The sequence below is a fragment of the Syzygium oleosum genome, unplaced genomic scaffold (assembly GCF_021117445.2).
Source record: "Syzygium oleosum isolate NSW1041296 unplaced genomic scaffold, Sole_v2.1 Sole_v2.01, whole genome shotgun sequence".
Lineage (NCBI taxonomy): Eukaryota > Viridiplantae > Streptophyta > Magnoliopsida > Myrtales > Myrtaceae > Syzygium > Syzygium oleosum.
In genome coordinates, this window is record NW_026607485.1 from 6825176 (window position 1) to 6844029 (window position 18854).

General features: G+C 41.3%; 3 protein-coding genes across 4 annotated transcripts; all 3 read right to left on the bottom strand.

Annotated features, from left to right (window-relative positions):
- Positions 1–3364: 3364 nt before the first annotated feature.
- LOC115684984 (uncharacterized) lies at positions 3365–7269 on the bottom strand. The gene is made up of 2 exons (XM_030609950.2): positions 4206–7269; positions 3365–4068 (listed from the first exon to the last, which is right to left on the bottom strand). Exons 1-2 carry the CDS (start codon positions 6273–6275, stop codon positions 3622–3624), a joined length of 2517 nt encoding a protein of 838 aa, XP_030465810.1. The 5' UTR covers positions 6276–7269; the 3' UTR covers positions 3365–3621.
- A 659-nt stretch (positions 7270–7928) lies between these two features.
- On the bottom strand, positions 7929–11098 carry LOC115684987 (endo-1,3;1,4-beta-D-glucanase-like). 2 transcript variants are annotated; one of them, XM_030609953.2, is made up of 7 exons: positions 10733–11098; positions 10365–10386; positions 9219–9345; positions 8952–9042; positions 8752–8841; positions 8238–8338; positions 7929–8089 (listed from the first exon to the last, which is right to left on the bottom strand). In XM_030609953.2, exons 1-7 carry the CDS (start codon positions 10878–10880, stop codon positions 7949–7951), a joined length of 720 nt encoding a protein of 239 aa, XP_030465813.1. In that variant the 5' UTR covers positions 10881–11098; the 3' UTR covers positions 7929–7948. The 2 variants fall into 2 exon arrangements, with proteins under 2 accessions (XP_030465813.1, XP_056160851.1); XM_056304876.1 differs by having other exon boundaries at positions 8731–8841.
- Positions 11099–12476: 1378 nt separating this feature from the next.
- On the bottom strand, positions 12477–15429 carry LOC115684991 (endo-1,3;1,4-beta-D-glucanase-like). The gene is made up of 7 exons (XM_030609962.2): positions 15195–15429; positions 15009–15030; positions 14325–14451; positions 13639–13729; positions 13396–13485; positions 13006–13106; positions 12477–12854 (listed from the first exon to the last, which is right to left on the bottom strand). Exons 1-7 carry the CDS (start codon positions 15340–15342, stop codon positions 12714–12716), a joined length of 720 nt encoding a protein of 239 aa, XP_030465822.1. The 5' UTR covers positions 15343–15429; the 3' UTR covers positions 12477–12713.
- Positions 15430–18854: the final 3425 nt, after the last annotated feature.

Sequence of the window (18854 nt, forward strand, 5' to 3'; positions counted from 1 at the left end):
TGGCGACAAATTCGGACGAGTCTTCTTACCTAGCTTTTTTAATGAAATTTTATTTCATACGAGGCTTTCTTTTAAAAAAATCTTGAAGTTCAATGTAGACAAAGGACAGGATTACCTGGCATATGATTTAATTAACTCACTAATTTGCATTCTCTTCTCCTTCTCCTTTTTTGCCTTCGACTTCGTCTTCTTCACTAAAGACCTTGGAACAAGGAACAAATAGCACGCATAGCTCTCTCTCTCTCTCTCTCTCTCTCTCTCTCTCACGACGAGGAGTACAGTGGACGAAGCCACGACGTAGTGGACCAGGTCGGAGAACTTGCCATTCTTTGTGTACTGGCTGAGAACGACGGTTTTGAGTTGAGGCTGCGTTGAAGGCTTTGTGGGGGTCTTGTGATGGAGATGAAAAGGAGTCGAGTCCGTGGGTGTTATGGTGGATCAGTGAGAATCAGACATTGGAGGAGGAAGGAAACTGTTCGGCCAAAAAGTATCATGAAATATCTTTCATGTGTATTGAAAGATTTTGTGAAGGACTCGTGATTATTTGTTCGCCAGAACCAAGTGTCAAAATTTTGATAGATACGGATTCCATTAAAACTTCTTTTGAGGAATAGGCCAAACTGGGTCATTTCTCAAGAACAATAGCTAAGGGCCCTTATACTAAATTTGAATCTGGAACCGACGTGTTGATACTCATGATTTCGATAGCCATACCAATGATTAGGAGGAGACCTCCCAAAAAGTATTTAGTGTTCATTTTCAACTTTCCGTTATCTTTCTTTAACTGGGTGGCATGTCCATGGTGCTCGTTTTTCCAATTATGAGCCTTGGCTAAGTGACCCTACTCACATTGGGCCTAGGGCCCAGGAGGGTTGGCCAATAGTGGGCCAAGAAATATTGAATGGCGATGTGGGCAGGGGTTTCTGAGGAATACAAAGGAAGGAGACTGTTCCATCAAAAAGTATCAACGAAATAATTTTTTAAGTGTATCATAAAATTTTGCAAAATCGTCACCAACTATTTTAAAAGTTTAAGCTGTCAAACGAAAGCTTAATTTATAGTGTATATAATTTAACACTTCCACTCATGCAAAGGTTGGGCTTGGAAAAATTTGAACTCATGTCCTCTTGCTTTGATACCATGTAAGATTTTGTAAAATCACTGCCGACTATTATAAATGATTAATCTATTGTATAAATGCGTGGTTTAAGGGAAAAGTGTCAAAAAAGTTATAGTTATTGCATTGGTACCAATTTAGTCCTAAACATTTTTTTGGCGACAATTCAATCCTCAATATTTTGTGCCAATTCAATCCTTCTGACTAATTTTGGCCATATATTATTGACGTGGATGTCATCCGGCCTACGTGGCACCACCGGCAATGACGTGGACAAATTTTAATATTATTTTAATATTTTTCAAATTTTTTATTTATTTAAAAAAAATCTTTTCTTTTTCCCTTTTTTTTTCTTTTTCTTTCCCTTTCTTCTTCCTCCAGCCAGTCGCCGAACTGGCAACCGGCTAGAGGCCAGGGCCGTCAAGGTCCTTGTTGACCTTTGGCAAGCCCCACCGGCCACTGGCAGGCTCGCCCTCGCCATTGATGGCGATGGCGAGGCTCGCCTTGCCCTCCCCAGTGGCCACATGGTCACGGCCTCTAGCGAGGTCGGGCCTCACCCATGGCCGGCGAGGCTCGACCCTCGCCAACCTAGCGCGAGGCCGCCCTCACGGCCATCCGACAAGGTCAAAGGCCGCAACTTCGTGGCCTCTGGCAAGGACTTGAGCCTCACTAGCGACTAGGCGAGGCACGACCTTGCCGGCCATGGGCGAGGCTCGACCTCATCAGCGATAGCGAGGTTGTGCCTCGCCCAGCCGTTGGCGAGGTGAGCCTTCTAGTGGCTAGTGAGGCTCACCAGAGATGGCCTCTAACCGACCGCCGATCCTAAAGGAAGAAGAAAGGGAAGGAAAAAATAGAAAAATTAATTAATTAATAAAATAAATAAATAAATTCGACTAATATTAAAATATTATTAAAAATTGTTCACATAATTGCCGGCGGTGCCATGTAGGCCAGTCAATATCCACATCAGCAATATTCGGCCAAAATTAGCTGCAATGACTGAATTGGCACAAAGACAAAAGGTTTAGAACTGAATTGGTATAAAAAAAAGGTTTATGACTAAATTGGCATAAATGCAATAGGTTTAGGACTTTTTTAATACTTTCCCATGGTTTAATATTTATATATTTGACCATGTATAAGGTTGTAAACGGACATTTGTTGATTCTTGAACATGAAACACAAAAGGCTCAAAAATTAAAAGTACTGATATTTGAGACAATTGTGTTTAACCATATAAAAGGTACTGAAAACTAAAGATGAACAGGAAGATGAAATCGAACAAATGGTGTTCTTTGACTAATTGGCAGTCAAACTCCAATTCAAGTATTTATATCTACAGTTAACAATGGTTGCAAAGAAATCAAAACACATTCCACATTATACCTACAATTCAGCAATTTATATTTACATACGGTTATTTAATAATAACCAACTCCGCTATTCGACGTTTGTTTCTTCTCCACTCTTTCACTATTGTCATCCTCAATTGCTTCCGATATATTTGGCTCCGTTACTTATAGGTTGCGTCGAATTCCCCCTTTTACGAATATTTCTCGGATGGTTGCATCCAAGATTGTCGGCTCAAATGCTTAGACGCTTACTTTACTTTCACTCCGTCAAAGATTATATCAATCGTGGCTTTTTGTCATTTGAGTCGATCTTCATTTGTCAACATTCTGTTTCACTCATAACCTCTGTCGGCTAACACCAGTTTCTTGTCAACTAAGATGAATTGCCTACAAAGTGCTTTCAACACTTAAAACATTTAGTAAATTTAAACGAGGTTTCTCGCGAACTCAATCACAAGAATGTCTCGATTCTCGGAGTTTATGAGCTTAGTTCATTGTCTTTCGTTTTATAGAGTGAACTGTTCAACCGCAAGTTCACATTTTTTCTTTGGTTCTCACCTCGTTCTGTTGAAGGGTGTTTCAGAGAAGCGAATAATGCAGACAACTTATGGGTTCATCATGAGATTTCCTTCCAAAGTCAAGTCACAAAGTAAGCAATATGTTCTTTCCTCAGTTGGATGGTGAATTGCCATTTGGGATTCTTGTTCTTGTGCAGTCATTTGAAAATGTATACAGATTGCCCAAGATTACATCTCGACCTTAAGTCTTTGATTCGCCGCTAAGTAGAACAAGTTTTGGAACGAAAAATGTGGTCTTTTATAATTGCGGGAGTGAGCTCAAAATCTCTGTATTATGCAACTCTTGGATGATTGCATGTTCAGGAGTTAAATCCGGAAAACAAAACAATGCGTGGGTGTATGTCCACATTTTGCATATGTTTTGGTAGTAGTACATGTGGTGTGTCGCAAATTGCACAAATTCTGTGCGGAACAAATGAAGGTGATGATAACTTTTAGAAGCATTTCATTACACTGAAGCAGAGCTGAGTTTCTAAATAAGCAATTGCCTCGCTTCTGGGATCAGAGAATGAAATATGTAGTCTAGCACACCTTCATGTTTCCATTTGTTGGTTAATTTGGTATCATCATTTGCTCAGTAACCTATGGGTTGATCAAACCTGTTCTTCAGCAGCATAAGTGCAGTCTCAACAAGTGAGTGAATGGTCGTGCTGTGCCTGCTTAGTCCAATGGTGCCAGAGAAAATATTGAAGCTCTCTAGCTCTGATGTCGTATCCAAGACTCCTTCAAGCTCCTCCTCCATGCCCAGATCCCTGAAGATCTGCTCATTCTTCAATTTGTCTCTCATCATCCAGATTGCCAGCTCGATAGCAAACCTTCTCATTCTTGGCACCTTTGTATCTGGGTTCCGGTGGCTCCTGAGGATCTCGACCAAAGCGCAAGCTAATTCAGCTTCTCTGAACCCTGCCCTCTCGAAGATGGCGGTCGATTCTTCTGCTGTCATGAACTTAAAAGCACGTGCCGCTAACCCAACCATCACCTCTTGTAGTTTGCCTTCTCCTGACATGATTGCCTTGAGGACCTGAGTTGAGGAAATATGGTTAGGCAGGAACAATTAATTTCATTTTTCTCTATGACATCTTAAACTTGTACATAACTGCCCTTTCCGGTTATCGAGATGCCGGCTCAGGTTCAGCTTTTGCAAAATAATGCACTTACCGTTGGTGCCGCTGCTGTTACTCCCTTTAGCTGGTTGAAGGACTCTGGTCCGCTGCAAGCGCACAGATTCCTCAAAATTCTTCCAGCATTAACATGAAGAAGCGGAATCTCCAATGCTTCGAGGAGGCTCTCCACTACATTTAACTTAAAAATTCGATGACAGTTGCTCTTGCTTTCGAAAGCCAGCATTGCCAGGGCTTCTCCGGCCACAATCCTCACATCCCTTTGATCTTCCGGTACTCCTTGTTGGAAGAAAATCTTTAACAGTTCTTTCAGAACTCCACCGGTCCCTCCAATTCGCTCCGTTGCATCGTCATCCTGTGCCAAACTGGTAAGGATCTCAATCCCTAGTTTCTGCAGTTCCGGTCGTTTCTCCCCGTACCGTAGAATATCTCTTATGTTGCTTATGGTGAAGACTATCTCCGAGATCTCTCTACGGAGATTTTTCCCTGTGGTACCCGTTGTGCTTGCCAGCATCTTTATAACCTGCAAAGACCTTTTAACATTCAAAACCTGCGATGTGGTGACACTTGAGTCCTTCAATATTCTTTCATCTGCATGAGTGAAATCTATGATTTTGGAAAGAAGGCCTCTTGTGTTTCCGATTTTTCCGCAATTATCGTGATCACGGGCTAGTTTCTTCAGAATGAGAAGTCCCAAGTTGTTGAAAGTCCAGTATCCATAGTCCTCATGGTCAAAGATGATTTTCTTTTCGCCAATTTCGTCTGCTGCAGAACTGGGGCTTCTGTTTGTCTGGAGAAGAGATGATATCGATTCCATTGCCCCAGGTATTCCAGCGACCCGAAGGGAGTTTTGCTTTTTCCCGGCTAATTTGGAAACTATTTCTGCGGCTGATAGCCTGATTTCTTCTTCTCGTGGGTCTTTCCAGTTTAAGATCTCCACGAGTCTCTCCATAACTGGTAGAGTTGTTCCCATCTTCCGGAGCGTGTCATCTGAAAACCGTTGTTTCGTAGAAAACTGGTGAAGAATCCTGGCTCCTATGAGCTGCTCATCCGGCGAGTTTGAAGATAATAGATCCATCGCAAAAGTGACCAGATCCATTCCCAGGCCATCAAAAATGCTCCCATTAATACATTTCGAGTAGGAGTCATAGAAAAATCTCCGAGTCGAGATCATACCTGAAGCCCCCAGATCGCATTCCTGGTTCACCCCTTCGAGAAGCTTACAGATGACTACCTTCCACTCCCAGTAAAGTTTCTCTGTCAGGAAGACCAGAGCTTCAGTCAAAGCCAAGGCATAAAAGAGAATCAGAGCAGCTTTCCGGTTTCTCTTGTCCGTGTCTCCTTTAGCTACCTCACCATAATTGTGCTCAATGAGCTTCATCAGTGAGAGCACGACGCAGGCTATCGCAGATAAGAGCTGAAGCCAATAGAGAATCTTGCTGATATTTCTCGAGAGGAAAAACCACCCTCCATAAGGTAGAATACAGACTTCTGAAGAAGTCCATATCCGGGCCGGCTTCCTTTGCAATTTCTGATCTCTGACATTTGTCGCATCTGTAGTTTCGGAAATTTCCCTGCTGTGTTGACTTTGCTTCCTCGTACCAGAGCTTACGGGACTCAACATATCCTTCATGGACTCAACTAGAGCTTTAGAGCTCGATCTGAGCTTTCGGAAGCTGCTAATTCCGACATCAGCTATTGACCAAGTGGACTGGTGTTGCCACTCCAGCTCATGACTCCTGCTGAATATTCGAGCTCCTTCAATTAATAAAATGATGGTGATGAACCAAAAGTCGGTGTTTTCTAGGGTGATGGCGAAGCCCCCCAGGAGTACGACCGTCGCCCAGATGAAACCGAGGGTTCCCAGGCCAGTGGCGGCTTTTTCGAGAACCGCAAGGCGGAGAGCAAACAAAGTCAGCTTTTTCTCCGGGGCCGGAACAGCCGGTAACGCGGGGGAAACAGAGTTTCCGCTTCTTCCATCTGTACCAGCACTTGTTTGCGGCTCAAATATTGTGGTGGGTGAAATGATGACTTCATTTTTCTTCTGAAGCTGAGGAATATCCAGATGAATGCTGCTTTGACCTTCAGCACTGTTCTTGACCTTCATTTCGCAGTCTGGAGAAGCTCAAAGACAGATATTTCTTTGCACATCAAATCGGCTGAGGAAAACTTCTATCTGGCGGTTCGATGGAACCTAAATTCGATTTGCAAACTTTCTGCTTATGAATTGCCTGGATTGAGATGAGAGCGAGCAGCTGTGCCTGTATAAAAGGTGGGGAGAATAAGTGGATCTAGCAGAGGAAAAGGTAAGGTTAAAGCAGCTTCTATCGCCAACTTTCCTGGAAGTTCTCTCGCCTTTGGACAAGATTTCTATATCGTCCGCTCGTTTACTTCTAAAGTTCCAGTGAGGAGCTTTCTTGATTGCCCGATGATGATCTTGCACTCTCTTTCTGCACATCGAAGTGACTCGTTGTTACTTGGTTAATACTTTGCTTGGGCTTATCTTGAAGAAACCTTGTACGAAAGAGAGGACTTGAGACAATGTTGACTCTGTCAGAGGAGTATGTGGCTGAGGTTCTGATGTCGTTTGAACAAAGAAAAGATTCTGATGTCGTAATGAATGATCTGGCTCTGAGTTCTATATTGCCATGCACAGCTCCTTGGGAGGCATGGACTTCAACATCAACGAAAGGAAGATTTTTCTTGAAGTTGAACCTTTAAAGTCTCCTTTTTCTTCTGGTCTCTCTGTTCATGAGAGTCATTGGCCAGCTGTATTATTATAAGGTATAATCCCTCCTTGTTAAAGCAGTTGGTAAAGGAGCCAACCATTTTAAAATTCCTAACACTTCTTGTACCTCATTATTCAGTGTGTGTCGTATCGGCCTGGTCATGAAAGTAGTGATATTATAATCTCTTACATGACGGCACGTTTTTGGATTTCCACGGCAACTTACTCGGTCCTCGACGATTATTTCAATGTCATGCAATACACGATTGTACCATGTCTTTTGTACCTTGCCAGAAATATTTTATTGAGTGACTTCGTCTCGAGCTAGAGGACACCCAAATGGTCCCCTGCTATATGTTCAAGGTCCGGTCAGGTGGCGGCTATTGCATTATAATTCTCACCCCTAAATTACTCAGAAAATTCAAAAACCGATGAAAGATTTGTTATGTGTGACATCATTAAAATGAAATAAAAAAAAAGCATAATTAGGGCGACGCGTTATTCTCCTAATTTTTACCTAAAAGGCGGCGACTCTTCACTGTGTTTTCTTCTGCTTGTTGTGATTTGGAAACACAGAACTTTCGAGTCCCTTGGCGGATAGCACGTTCCAAGCGTTGAACTTAGGACTAGTGCAAGATGCTGACTTTTCTTTGCCAACTCATTGCTCTGCTAACACGACAAAGCTTGGCGGATAATTTTCTGAATCCAGTGATAAAAATCTTCTAAATGTGCGGCTGCTAAGCAAACGGACCACAAGACAAGCAAAACTGAATGTGCACCCACCTAAAAAATCTAAAGTTTTGAAAGCTTTCGAGCAAGAATGCTGAATGAAGAGGGCCTTGAGGGTCATAATGCATTGTCAATATAGTTCTTGACTTTTAATAGTGAGTTGAGCGTGAATTTATCCTCTTTTCACATGGAAGCAGAACGGAAAAAAACTCAGTATATGTTCATCCTAAGTCCTACTCAAGCATTACCAAATCATCATAAATAGAATACAAGCATCGATCGGGAGAGATTCTATTTCGTCTAACAGATGCCAGGAACTTCCCTCACTTGACAAACTTTGCAAACCACTCTAGCATATCCGAATGCGCCTCCTCAGCACACTTCACCGCTTCTTCATCAGCGACATCGTACCTGACAGTCCACCCATGGGAAACTTTCGGAAAAATCTTCACTCGTGCATCAACCTGTGAAACAGTCTATATTTATACGAAATCTCTACCACCATGTGGCAAAATAAACTCTCTGAGTGGCTCACATAAATCAAACTTCCCAATTGGAAACTAAATAGAAGTGCATGAACTCGAAAACATAGGTGAATTATCTCAATCTCACCTCAGATTTGGCAGCTAGAATCTCTTCAAACTGCTTCAGGAGTTCCGGTGGTGACCTATGGTCTATCTCAGCTCCTAATATGGCTATTGGAGCCTTAACTCCTGCAAAATTGCATACAACTCTTAAGGTGCAAAACTGATGAAGCTGACAAGTTATGGTGATGCCTTTGTTAACGTAGCTCATCAAATCTTGCAATAGTTGTCCTGGAAATGCGTCGAGGTAAATAAAGCATCACATCTTTAGTGTCTTGTGGGCTGTGTAAATGTTTATTTCATAGAGGTCATAAAGAGCAGGGCAAATCGTGACATCTGTATAGTCATACACAGTGTATGTTCCAACTTTCCAAGCCACCAGGAGATGCTTTTTCTTCGTTATGCAAGCCATATGCAATATATTCAAGTGCATGACACTGAAAATGTGCACAGGTAGGTTCCTACAGCTACTAGAGATTCTTGGCATTGAAAACATGCAAACCAAGAGCCTAATAAAATACCAAAAGTAAAGATGATCATACCCTCGATGTCATCCACAGAGACTAACGACGGATGTAATAACACAGCAGCTCCGATGGCCCCTGTCTTCGCCAGCTCAACCACAACCTTACCTGAAGAAACGAAGATCCCATGAGCATTGCACAATATTACGAGCTTGTAAATCATATCCAAGACATGAAAAGAGATCTTTGAAAGAATCATTCAGAACAAAGCTACTCACCTCCCCAACAAAAGCCAGCAGCCCCAATTGCAGATGCACCTTTACCTTTCACAGCTTCAACTATTCGCTTTGCATCTTCATATCCCTTATCCTGCCAAAAAAAATTCTTTTGGCATCAGCAACCACAATTACCAATGGTCACATCAATAATGGGAAAACAGTGAGCATCTTGAGATAGGCAATTCTGGATCAACTTATGACTAACACTAGTGCAATTTTTTAGGAAAAAACTAGCAAGTGTCTATCGATGAAAGATCGAGAATGCACAGTTCCATGATCCTTTAGCCATTCTGTAACGGGCCTCTCGGCATTTTCAGGTACATAAGGTTCTCCACCCAAAAAATCAGGAACAACCGCATAAAACCCTGCAGCTGCGACCTTGTCGGCAAGCTTCCTGTCCATCAGTATAAACACTGATTATTAAGTTACGAAAGAAATAATCAAAAGATGACCAAACCCGACACATACACACACATTTATAACTTACAGTGCTTATAAACCTGTATAGCAAACGTATATGCTCCACAGAAGAAAATAAGCGAAGATTTAAAGAGGATTTAACAAAAAATTTATGCTGTGAAGTGAATTATAAGTTTTAGAAAATTTATTCAGCTTCTGAGATCTTGACTGGAGCTGGTAACTCTCAAAGATTGACTTTATTCCCCAGAAGGATTCATGGTTTACAATGAAGAGTCGGTGAAGTCTACAAAAAGAAAAGTGCTTAACAATCTGCTTGCAAAATGAAAGGAGGTACATGGTAATTAACTAAAGGAACAGCCAAACCTGAAGTTAAATCATTTTCAGTAAAGACGTCGAAGAGATCTATCACCATATGGAAATTCCAAGGCATTATATTCACTACGCTTTCATCAGACGGAAAGATTAGAAGGTCCTTGACCAGTAGCAGTTCGATAATACTAAGGAAAAGACATATCTAATCGCAGGGCAAGTCCTGCTTTTTTGTAGAGATCTCCATGCTCATGCGCTTGAGACACTTAAGTCAACGTAGAAGACTCACCCCCAGTTGAACATTCTAAAGACGAGCTTCTCTCAAAGCCACTATCGAAAATACTGTGGAGAATCTAAAGACCTAACTCAAGAGAGCGCGCAGAGTAAAAAACCTCAAGGATTTTCGCCATAAGAGAACAACCTAACTGCAATATTGAATAAGCTGCCAACGAAGTAGTTCCTCTGATCTCTAGTTTTAAGGGAAATACACACATAATCGCCTTATCTAGACCTTAGCAAACTTCTGTTAATTTAAAGCATAAAGCTAGAGGAAAGAAAGAAGAGAAGGAAAGTCTTGATTCCTGCATGACCTCTTCCACTAACACACGCACGCATGGTCTGAGAAGAATAAAAACAATTCAACTAGCTAGTATCAAGAAAGAATTATAGGGTAATCGTCCATACCTCAAGTTCGGAGCTTCATATCCTGCAAAATCAACCCGACCAACCAAATCATGTGATTAGCTCCGAGAGGAGGAAAAAAAGATTTACCGGTAAAAATGAAACCATATAAAGAGGTTTTCCTTATTTAACCTCTTAATAAACTTCCAAGAAACAGCCTACTACTCCGTAAACATAGCCTCTTGCTTCACAAACATGAGTCGGATAGATTCATTATATTACAAGAAAAGCTCTGAAATCAAAAGGTTGACCAAGAGATTATGACAAAATTGCAACTTAATCACTGACCCAGATCACATATTGAACCAGAAGCACCGACCATGAACCCAAAATACAAACTTTATCGATAAAAGGAAGCACTAGGCAAGTACCGAACACATCAGAGACGAGGACGATGGCGAGGTTAGAGTCGGAGGAACCAGAGACGTAGCTTTTGAGCCCACCCAACTCCTCAACATGGCCTTGTCCGCTGGCTGGGTTCAGAGTTGGAGGGTTCTCGCAGCATTGAGGTCCCGACATTCTCCGGGACTTTGCCTCTGTTGTGTGATCGCTGCGTGCTACTGGGGTAAGAACGGAGGCAATGAGACTAGAGATACACCAAGAAGATGGGAGAGAAAGAAAGAGAGCGAATGCAAGGTCAGGCTTTGGGACCGCAAGAATCTGCAGGAGGAGGAGAAAGGAGGCAATGTCATAAGTACGATGTAACGGTGATTCTATGGTCCTAGATGGCACGCCAAGATTACCTTCTGAGAATTATAGCCTTATCCATGATGTAACATCGGAATGTCCGAAAAAATACTTTTGTAGATTCCTTTCATGTGTGATCATATGGCTCGGATCGGTCATCAAAAGATATTATGGTTCGGATTAATGTCGCTTCCCGACGTGCATATCCATATCAGGATATGTTTTTCTAGGGCCCTATTATCGGTTGCACGTTTTCTTCATTTTGATCCACAAGAAGTAGGTATATGCGTATCTCTTACGCTGACACGAAATGATGAAAAGGGTGAGTGAGAAGCACACGAGAAATGAATTGGTTGCGCGTTCGTTGGGTCTGGTTTAACTCGGGAAACGGATCGAACCAGCATAAATCGAGGCTGGTTCTAAAGAGAACCAATTTGGTTCCCGGTTTTGTATACCTAGAACCGGCTCGGTTTTTCATTTCAGTCTGGAGCCGTCTGATCTACCACTGGGTCTATGTACGTTTTTACAGTAAAATGGTGCAAACATTTATATTTTATTATAAAACTTGATTTGATACATAATATAAAAATGGGTTGGTTTCCAGGTTAAATAGAGAACCAGTTGTGGGGAAGCGGAACCGGCCATTAGGAACAGGTAGTTCCAAAACTATAAGCAATTAGGTTCTTAGTTCAAATCTTTTGGAACCAAAAGTCACGGGATAGGTTTCTAGTTTTAGGCCGGGTACCAATCTACTCGGAAAGCGATCACTTCAAGAAATAAACAAGACGAAATTAGAGAAGTCGTCACTTATTAGCCCGAGAGAAACATGCATCCTTTCATGAAAATCATTAATTTGGTCCAAAGCGAAACACTGTTTGATGAGTGAACTATTTGATTACTACACAAATGTACATTGTGAAAATATATACCATCTAAATGAAAGATGTATCTTGCTTGATTTCCAAAAATCTTATCTAGTATCATATTGACTTGGGTTTTTTCTATTGCTTTCCCAAATCCGAACCAAACAAACAAACACTTCGCTTTTATTCAAAATTCTTGTACGGTTGTGTTACAAATTTGAATGATTCATTCTTCTCGATGTCCCTACTTCCATCTCTTTTTCCTTCTCAAGTAATATAATTTCGAGATCATGTATCTTCAATAAAATCTTCTATTCAAAATTTGACACGTCTCGATAGATAGAAAGAGGTTATTTATGTACATCTATAGAGGATGAATTTGAAATGATGCGGTCCTGAGATCACCTAGACATTGCCCACTTTAGCTGATAGCATTTTGGAACAACATATCCTTCTAAAATGGAAATGGAAAATGGAAAATGAACAAGGAATTTGCTATTTTATATTCCCCTTGTGGTCCTCATCTTGTTGACAGTGAACACCTCCAATCAATTTGAACAAGAAATGCATCCAAATTGGCACGATACCACTCGACACGCCATATTATTTTTTCAATCTTCAAAGTTTGAGGGACGAAACCGCTTATCTTATTTCTCTAAGCAACAACAGTACAGTGCGCTGTTTCCTCACCGAATATTACAATAGATGGCTAGTCCAAAACAGATGACCAGTCCTCAAATTGTTCATCTCACACATGCAGTCATCTACTGCTTCCCTCACTATATTCTTGAATGCCTTCTCTTCACTTGACATGCTTCAAAAACCAATTCAACGTGTCCTGTTGGGCCTCTTCAGCGCTCTTGACAGCAAATTCGTTGCTGTCGTCGTACCTCACACTCCATCCATGACTAACACTAGGGAATATTTTCACATAACTCTCGAACTGCAAAACCGGGGTCTCTGAATTAGTGATGTGTAGAAATAACAGGAGAGGGGAAGTGCTTTGAGTGCGAACTGACGGGAATGTGGAAAAACAATTGCCTTGTCTGACAATTCGTTTGCAACAAATGCACAAAACATCCCAAGACGCTTACTTCAGTTTTAGCCGACATGATCTCCCCGAACTTTTTCAGTTCTTCGGGGGGAGAAGCATGGTCAATCTCGGCTCCCAATATCGCAGTTGGAATCTTGACGGCTGAACAAAGAACAGACAAATAGGATTCAGTTTAAGGAACACTTCTCAAGCAGACAATGTCGTGCCATCGATTTCTTGTGATTGACCGGACTTGTTATAGCATGTTTCTTCATCCCTCTTGGCTGCATTTGCATATCTCTCCAGAATTCACAAACTTAATCATTCATGAGCATATTAAATTAGCCCAAAAAGCCTCCCGTACCAAGTCTAACACCCTCGTGAAGAAATTATATTGCTGTGGTTGAAAAGAAAATAGTAAGTAACTCGATGTTTACTGGAATAGCTTTACCTTCGATTTCATCTTCAGTCATACGACCAGGGTGCAGAATAACTGCTGCTTGAATGTCTTCAGTGCCCGCTAATTTCACTAGTACCTTTCCTGAAAAGAATAGCAAGCTTTTCTTAACAACTTGGAAGAACTTTTTTACAAGTGAACAGAACTAGTTTTTCAATGGTGAACGTAAAACAAATTTCCCATTACTAAAGCGAAGAACCTCCTCAACGGTGTGAAAGATAATTCAGAAAATTTCACCTCCCCAACAAAATCCTGCAGCCCCAATGGCAGACACGCCTTTGCTCTTAAGAGCGGCAATCACTGGCTTGGCATCTTCATACCCTTTATCCTAAAGAAGCAAATGAGGTAACAGTTTACGAAAAGACGACTAAAAAACTGTTGACATGAAAATTCATGAGGCTTTTATACTACTGATACTGTCTCATGTTTTGCATTGCAATTTGGGAAAATACAGATCTAGATGGGCGTCTAAAACCTTTGAAATGACCAGCAACTCCAACCAGGTCTAGCTAGTAGCTACTGATGCAACTTATTGCATGTGATATGAATCTAGAAATCAAGTTTGCAAATTGGAAATTTCATGAGGCTTTCATTCTACTGATACTGTCTCACGTTTCGCATTGAAATTTGGGAAAATACAGGTCTAGATGGGTGTCTAAAATCTTTGAAATGACCGGCAACTCCAACCAGGTCTAGCTAGTAGTTACTAATGCAACTTACTGCATGCGATATGAGTCTAGAAATCAAGTTTGCATATTGGAAAGCCGTTCGTGCAAACTCCAACCAGGTCTAGCTACTAATGCAACTTACTGCGTGTGATACGAGTCTAGAAATCAAGTTTGCACATTGGAAAGCCCCTTGTTTCCGCTGAACTTCTAAATGTACTTCAATACTTTCACAGCCTGAAGGAGTGAAAAACTCACCGTGCTATGAATTTTCTTCCAAGCATCTCTATCAAAATTAGGATTACTGAGATCATAGGGATTTCCGTACAAGAAATCGGGTACAACCACCAAGAATCCTGCAGATGCAACCTTATCTGCAAGTTTCCTTTACAACAAAAGCAGTCCGCGAATAAGTATGACAATTTGAAAAAGTAACTCTATCATTTTCAATCTTGTGAAAACATAGAATGCCATGACTGCTAACAAGGCGATCCCCGCTTATATGCTGTTAGTGTTGAAACTAAGGCTCACTCTATATCAAGATGAAACCACATCATATAAACAGCTAGGCTGTGAAGTAGCGAAGTCTGCTAGAACCAGAAACTGTAACTTATGTCGAATCAAGCAATGTCTACCAAATGTCAGTGGAACGTGCCACAAAGTCATGCGTTTATGCATTTCAATCGATGATGTTTTAACATGGAACAGAAAAACACCAAACACACTCATCCAGAATGAATTGGCACCACAGAACAACATGTACACTCACCCTCATGTGCTATGTAATGCTCTTCAGCAGCACAGGTAAAAGGTGAAAGGTGAAGCTTTCAAATGTATGCTCTAAGGACAATAAAGAGGTATTCACTTCAAAAGATGGCACTATAGAACAACATATACGTAGAACAACCCGAGAAAGATTCTATGCAAGTAATCTCGCCATACCTCAGCTCAGGAGCCTCATACCCTGCACAAACAGATGAGCAAAGGATCAATCAAGCAGCAATTTCATGGACCAATCGAAAAACACAAGAACGACAAAGAACCAAGAAGGAGTGCATAATCAACCAAAAGAAAAGACCCAACTAAGAGAAACAACACAAAATCAGAATCAAAGAAACGGGTCAATACCAAAAACGTCAGCGATGAGAATAACAGCGCGCTTGGAATCGGAAGGGCCAGTGACGTAAGTTTTGAAGCCTGCAAGCTCTTCAACACGTCCTGCTCCACAAGTCGAGCTCAGGCTTGGTGGGTTCTCAAAACACTGAGGGCTTGACATCTTCCTTCCTTCCCCGGAAACCTGGTGAATGTGGGAAGGCACTGGGAGTGAGGATTCAGGGGAAGAAGGTGACAATTTGTGAAGGCAACATCGGAGAAAGAACAAATTTATAATAGGAAAAGACGGAACAATGCGGCGTCACTGCATGCGTCACTCGGACAAAGTAAAAAAATTTCACGTTGGGAGGTCGGAGTGAAAGTTGCAGCGTTGACTTCCCTCGACCGGAAGGCGTTCCGATCAATAACTACCAAGAACAGACAAAAGCTCTGGCGGTGTTTTCCAAAGATTTTCTCCGACGAAGAGTGAAGACCATTATTGCCAACGCCAACGTGTCACCAATTCTCAATTCACCGATCCCTTAGGATCGTTGTCGGAAGTCCATTGACGGAGCCCAGCAAGTCGTCTGCAAAAGACCAGAGACCTATTTCCCAAGTTCGAAACTTGGGATAAGCAAAAAATGAAATGGTCTTTTGCAGATGGCCATGCGTGTGGTCTCCTCGCGCTATGGGCTCGTGTCGACGATCCTCGTGCTATTTCTAGCTCGTTAGGGGCACCCCACAAAAAGCTTGATTGTAGTAAGCCTAGACTCATCCTTATTAAGATGGCACGGTCAACGGTGATGATTATTAGCAGTTAAGGTGACATGAACACTCCCACCATTAGCTAGAAAGCACATTAAGCGGCGGTATTTGTGTTTCTTGTGTAGACCGAGGACGGAAGAAGGAACAAAACCTCAATCTACTGAGAAATTTTGAGGTGCACTTGAAATGTGACGATTCAGTCCACCAAATTTAGTCATTGTATGGGAAAGCATTATCATGGATTTCGAAAAAAAAGAAAAGAAAGTTCATAACACTTGTCAAGCTATGATTTATTTGGATAAATGAGTGCGTGGTCTTCTCTCTAAGGGCCTTCCAGGTTGCTTATGAAACTATTTGAGATGAAGATGGTCATGTTTTATTCTAACCCTAACATGCTGAATTTTCAAGCAATGAATTGAGGTAGGGGTTTCAATCCAAAAAAAAATAGAGGTAGGAGTGATCGGTTTTTGGGTGGGCCGATTCCCACCCAAGAACGGGAACGAGAACGGAGGGTTGGTTCTCAATTTATGGAACCAGAAATCGACCCACCTGGTCTTGGAACTGAACCGAAATGATTTTCGGGTGGGCCAACGAAACCGGTGGCATATTTTTTTTTTTTTTTTAAGCATATAATTCCTAATCATTATAGGATCTTCATGAAAAGGATGTTAAACCCCTAATGGAAATTCATATGGCTTGACAGAAAAGATAGCAAATAAAGTTCAAAGAAGACAAGAAATCTTTGAACTTCATTCTTTATTAGATAATGCAGGAAATTGCATTATCATGCTGCTCAGTTGAATTGAACACCTCCAACGATTTAATATGGAAATAAAAGGGGCATACAAGAGAATATCAATGGACATCATGGCAAGTCGCCATTTTAGAAAAAAAATGACCCAACTTTATTCAATAATCTCAAACATAGACAGAGCAAAGATAGATAGCAGGAGCCCATTGGTCAAACGGTGTTGAAGCAGAGACCAGAAGCAAGCGTCAAGAGATAGCACCGACAAGAGCGGCATTGGATATTATTATTTACTTTGATGAGATACGATTATGATCACGATCACAATCGGCCAAAAACAGAGCAAGAGAGGGAGGCAAGAGTCAAGCAAGAGAGTGAGTCCACGAGAGGGAGGCAAGAGTCGAGCGAGAGGGTGGCTTATGAGAGTCGAGCGAAAGAGTGACTAAGATTAGGAGTTTTTTTTTTTTTCAGATTTGTGAAAGAGGGAGCATGTGAGAGAATAACTGAGGATTTGTGCTATGAAGGATTAGGGTTTCTGAAAAATTTGTAAGAAATTTAAATAAATAAATAAAAGAATCCGTCTAGTTTAGGTGGGCGGTTCCACACATGAAACTAGAAACCGAACTGAAAATCACCGATTCCAAAAAATTGGAACCGAAATCCGAACCAGTGCTTCTAGGAATCGAAGCGGCCGATTTGGTCCGGTTCAGGTAATCCCTTTTGCTCACCTCTAAGGGTGTTCATTTGTTACGGAAGTAAGCGATCGGACAATAAAATAGATGAAATAAGAAAATAAATTGGACACTAGATTTACGTGATTCAGTCGTAGTGATTTATGTCCACGAGAGAGCAACATAAAATTCCATTATAGATCAAGTGATGAATCGGAAATTACAACCACACTCGAGTGACTCAAACACTTTAAGTGTTTCTTAAGTTTCAATTATACTCAATAACTCACGTAGTATTTTGTTTCATAATTTCTTACGAAATAATCTCTCAATCTCACGAAGAAATTTAAATACAATTCTGATGTAATTGTACGAACGAAAATCCCACGCCAAGCGCTCAACGAAATGGAGCTTCAAGACTCTCACATCAACGGCGGGGCTTCAAGACATTGTAAAAGAAGTGTTCCCCTGACCCATGGGTATTTATAGAAATACCCACATGAAACCAAGTCTGACACCAATTGGGCAAATATCAAAACCGACTTCACCAAGGACAGATAATCCTTATCGTTTATTTCTTTCTTGCATCCATGTTGAGCGAGTCAAAGAAAAAAGCTCACTTAGACTTTCCTTTTTCTAGACCATGGCTTCAAGAAGCAGGAAAATGAATCTTTTCTCGAATATCTTTTTCTTTCTTTGACACAAGTGGTAACAAGTCAACAATAGACTTTCTTTCGCGATAATTCCAATCTTTTGGAGTCCAATACCAGAATATCAAAGCCAACGTCAAATCTAAAGTCATTTTCGGATATGCAAGATTTGGCTTTCAACTTTCTTGCTCTACACACGATTTAATTCGGGTCGGGTTTGTTCAACGAGTTTAAATTCGAGATATATTTTAACATCATTGAATATGGTAGCCTATCACTTGTGAAGCCCTTATCTGGTGTTGACCAACCTGCTTGGGAAATGCTTTAGTTGCTGAGTGCAAGAAACGCTTGGCCCATACTGGTAATGTTCAAGTGACCTACTGCCCAAGAGAAGCAAACCAAGTGGCCGACTTTGTTGCCAAGGCCCAACGACTTCAGGCCCTCCATCCTTTCGGTTTTGTAAAACCCCCAGACCTTATGGGATATTTTGTCTTTGGAAGCCCATCAATTTTGTTCTAAAAGTGTTGGATGATGAAATGAAATGTTGCCAACATGCATGCGATCCTGCCGGTAAAGAAATTAAGGGGATAAGGTCGGAGAGTTCTAGGTTCGGGATTCGATTCCCGTAAGCACCGCACACGCATGTGTGTAGTAAAGAGGAGTAAGATGAAAAAAAAATGTAGCAAGTTTACATTGGGCCGTCCATGACTAGTGATGCGTGCAATCATTTTGTCGTGTGCATAATCTGTGCAATTTTTTATCGATTTCCTATAGTGGTTGTCACAATCAATGTGTTAACCTTTTATTTTGTCTATGTTATGACAGTGAATTTATAATTAGGTTGTCCCGAGGTGGATTCTGC

Excerpts from the sequence above, each read along its gene's own strand:
- LOC115684987 (XM_056304876.1), bottom strand. The coding sequence starts at position 10,880 with ATGTCGGGACCTCAATGCTGCGAGAACCCTCCAACTCTGAACCCAGCC. Across the intron at positions 8,842-8,951 it reads TGCTGGCTTTTGTTGGGGAG|GTAAGGTTGTGGTTGAGCTG; the intron begins GTGAGTAGCTTT and ends TCGTTTCTTCAG. Across the intron at positions 8,090-8,237 it reads TTCTAGCTGCCAAATCTGAG|GTTGATGCACGAGTGAAGAT; the intron begins GTGAGATTGAGA and ends ACTGTTTCACAG.
- LOC115684984 (XM_030609950.2), bottom strand. The coding sequence starts at position 6,275 with ATGAAGGTCAAGAACAGTGCTGAAGGTCAAAGCAGCATTCATCTGGAT. Across the intron at positions 4,069-4,205 it reads TAACAGCAGCGGCACCAACG|GTCCTCAAGGCAATCATGTC; the intron begins GTAAGTGCATTA and ends TCCTCAACTCAG.
- LOC115684991 (XM_030609962.2), bottom strand. The coding sequence starts at position 15,342 with ATGTCAAGCCCTCAGTGTTTTGAGAACCCACCAAGCCTGAGCTCGACT. Across the intron at positions 15,031-15,194 it reads TCTCATCGCTGACGTTTTTG|GGTATGAGGCTCCTGAGCTG; the intron begins GTATTGACCCGT and ends CTGTTTGTGCAG. Across the intron at positions 13,486-13,638 it reads TGCAGGATTTTGTTGGGGAG|GAAAGGTACTAGTGAAATTA; the intron begins GTGAAATTTTCT and ends TATTCTTTTCAG.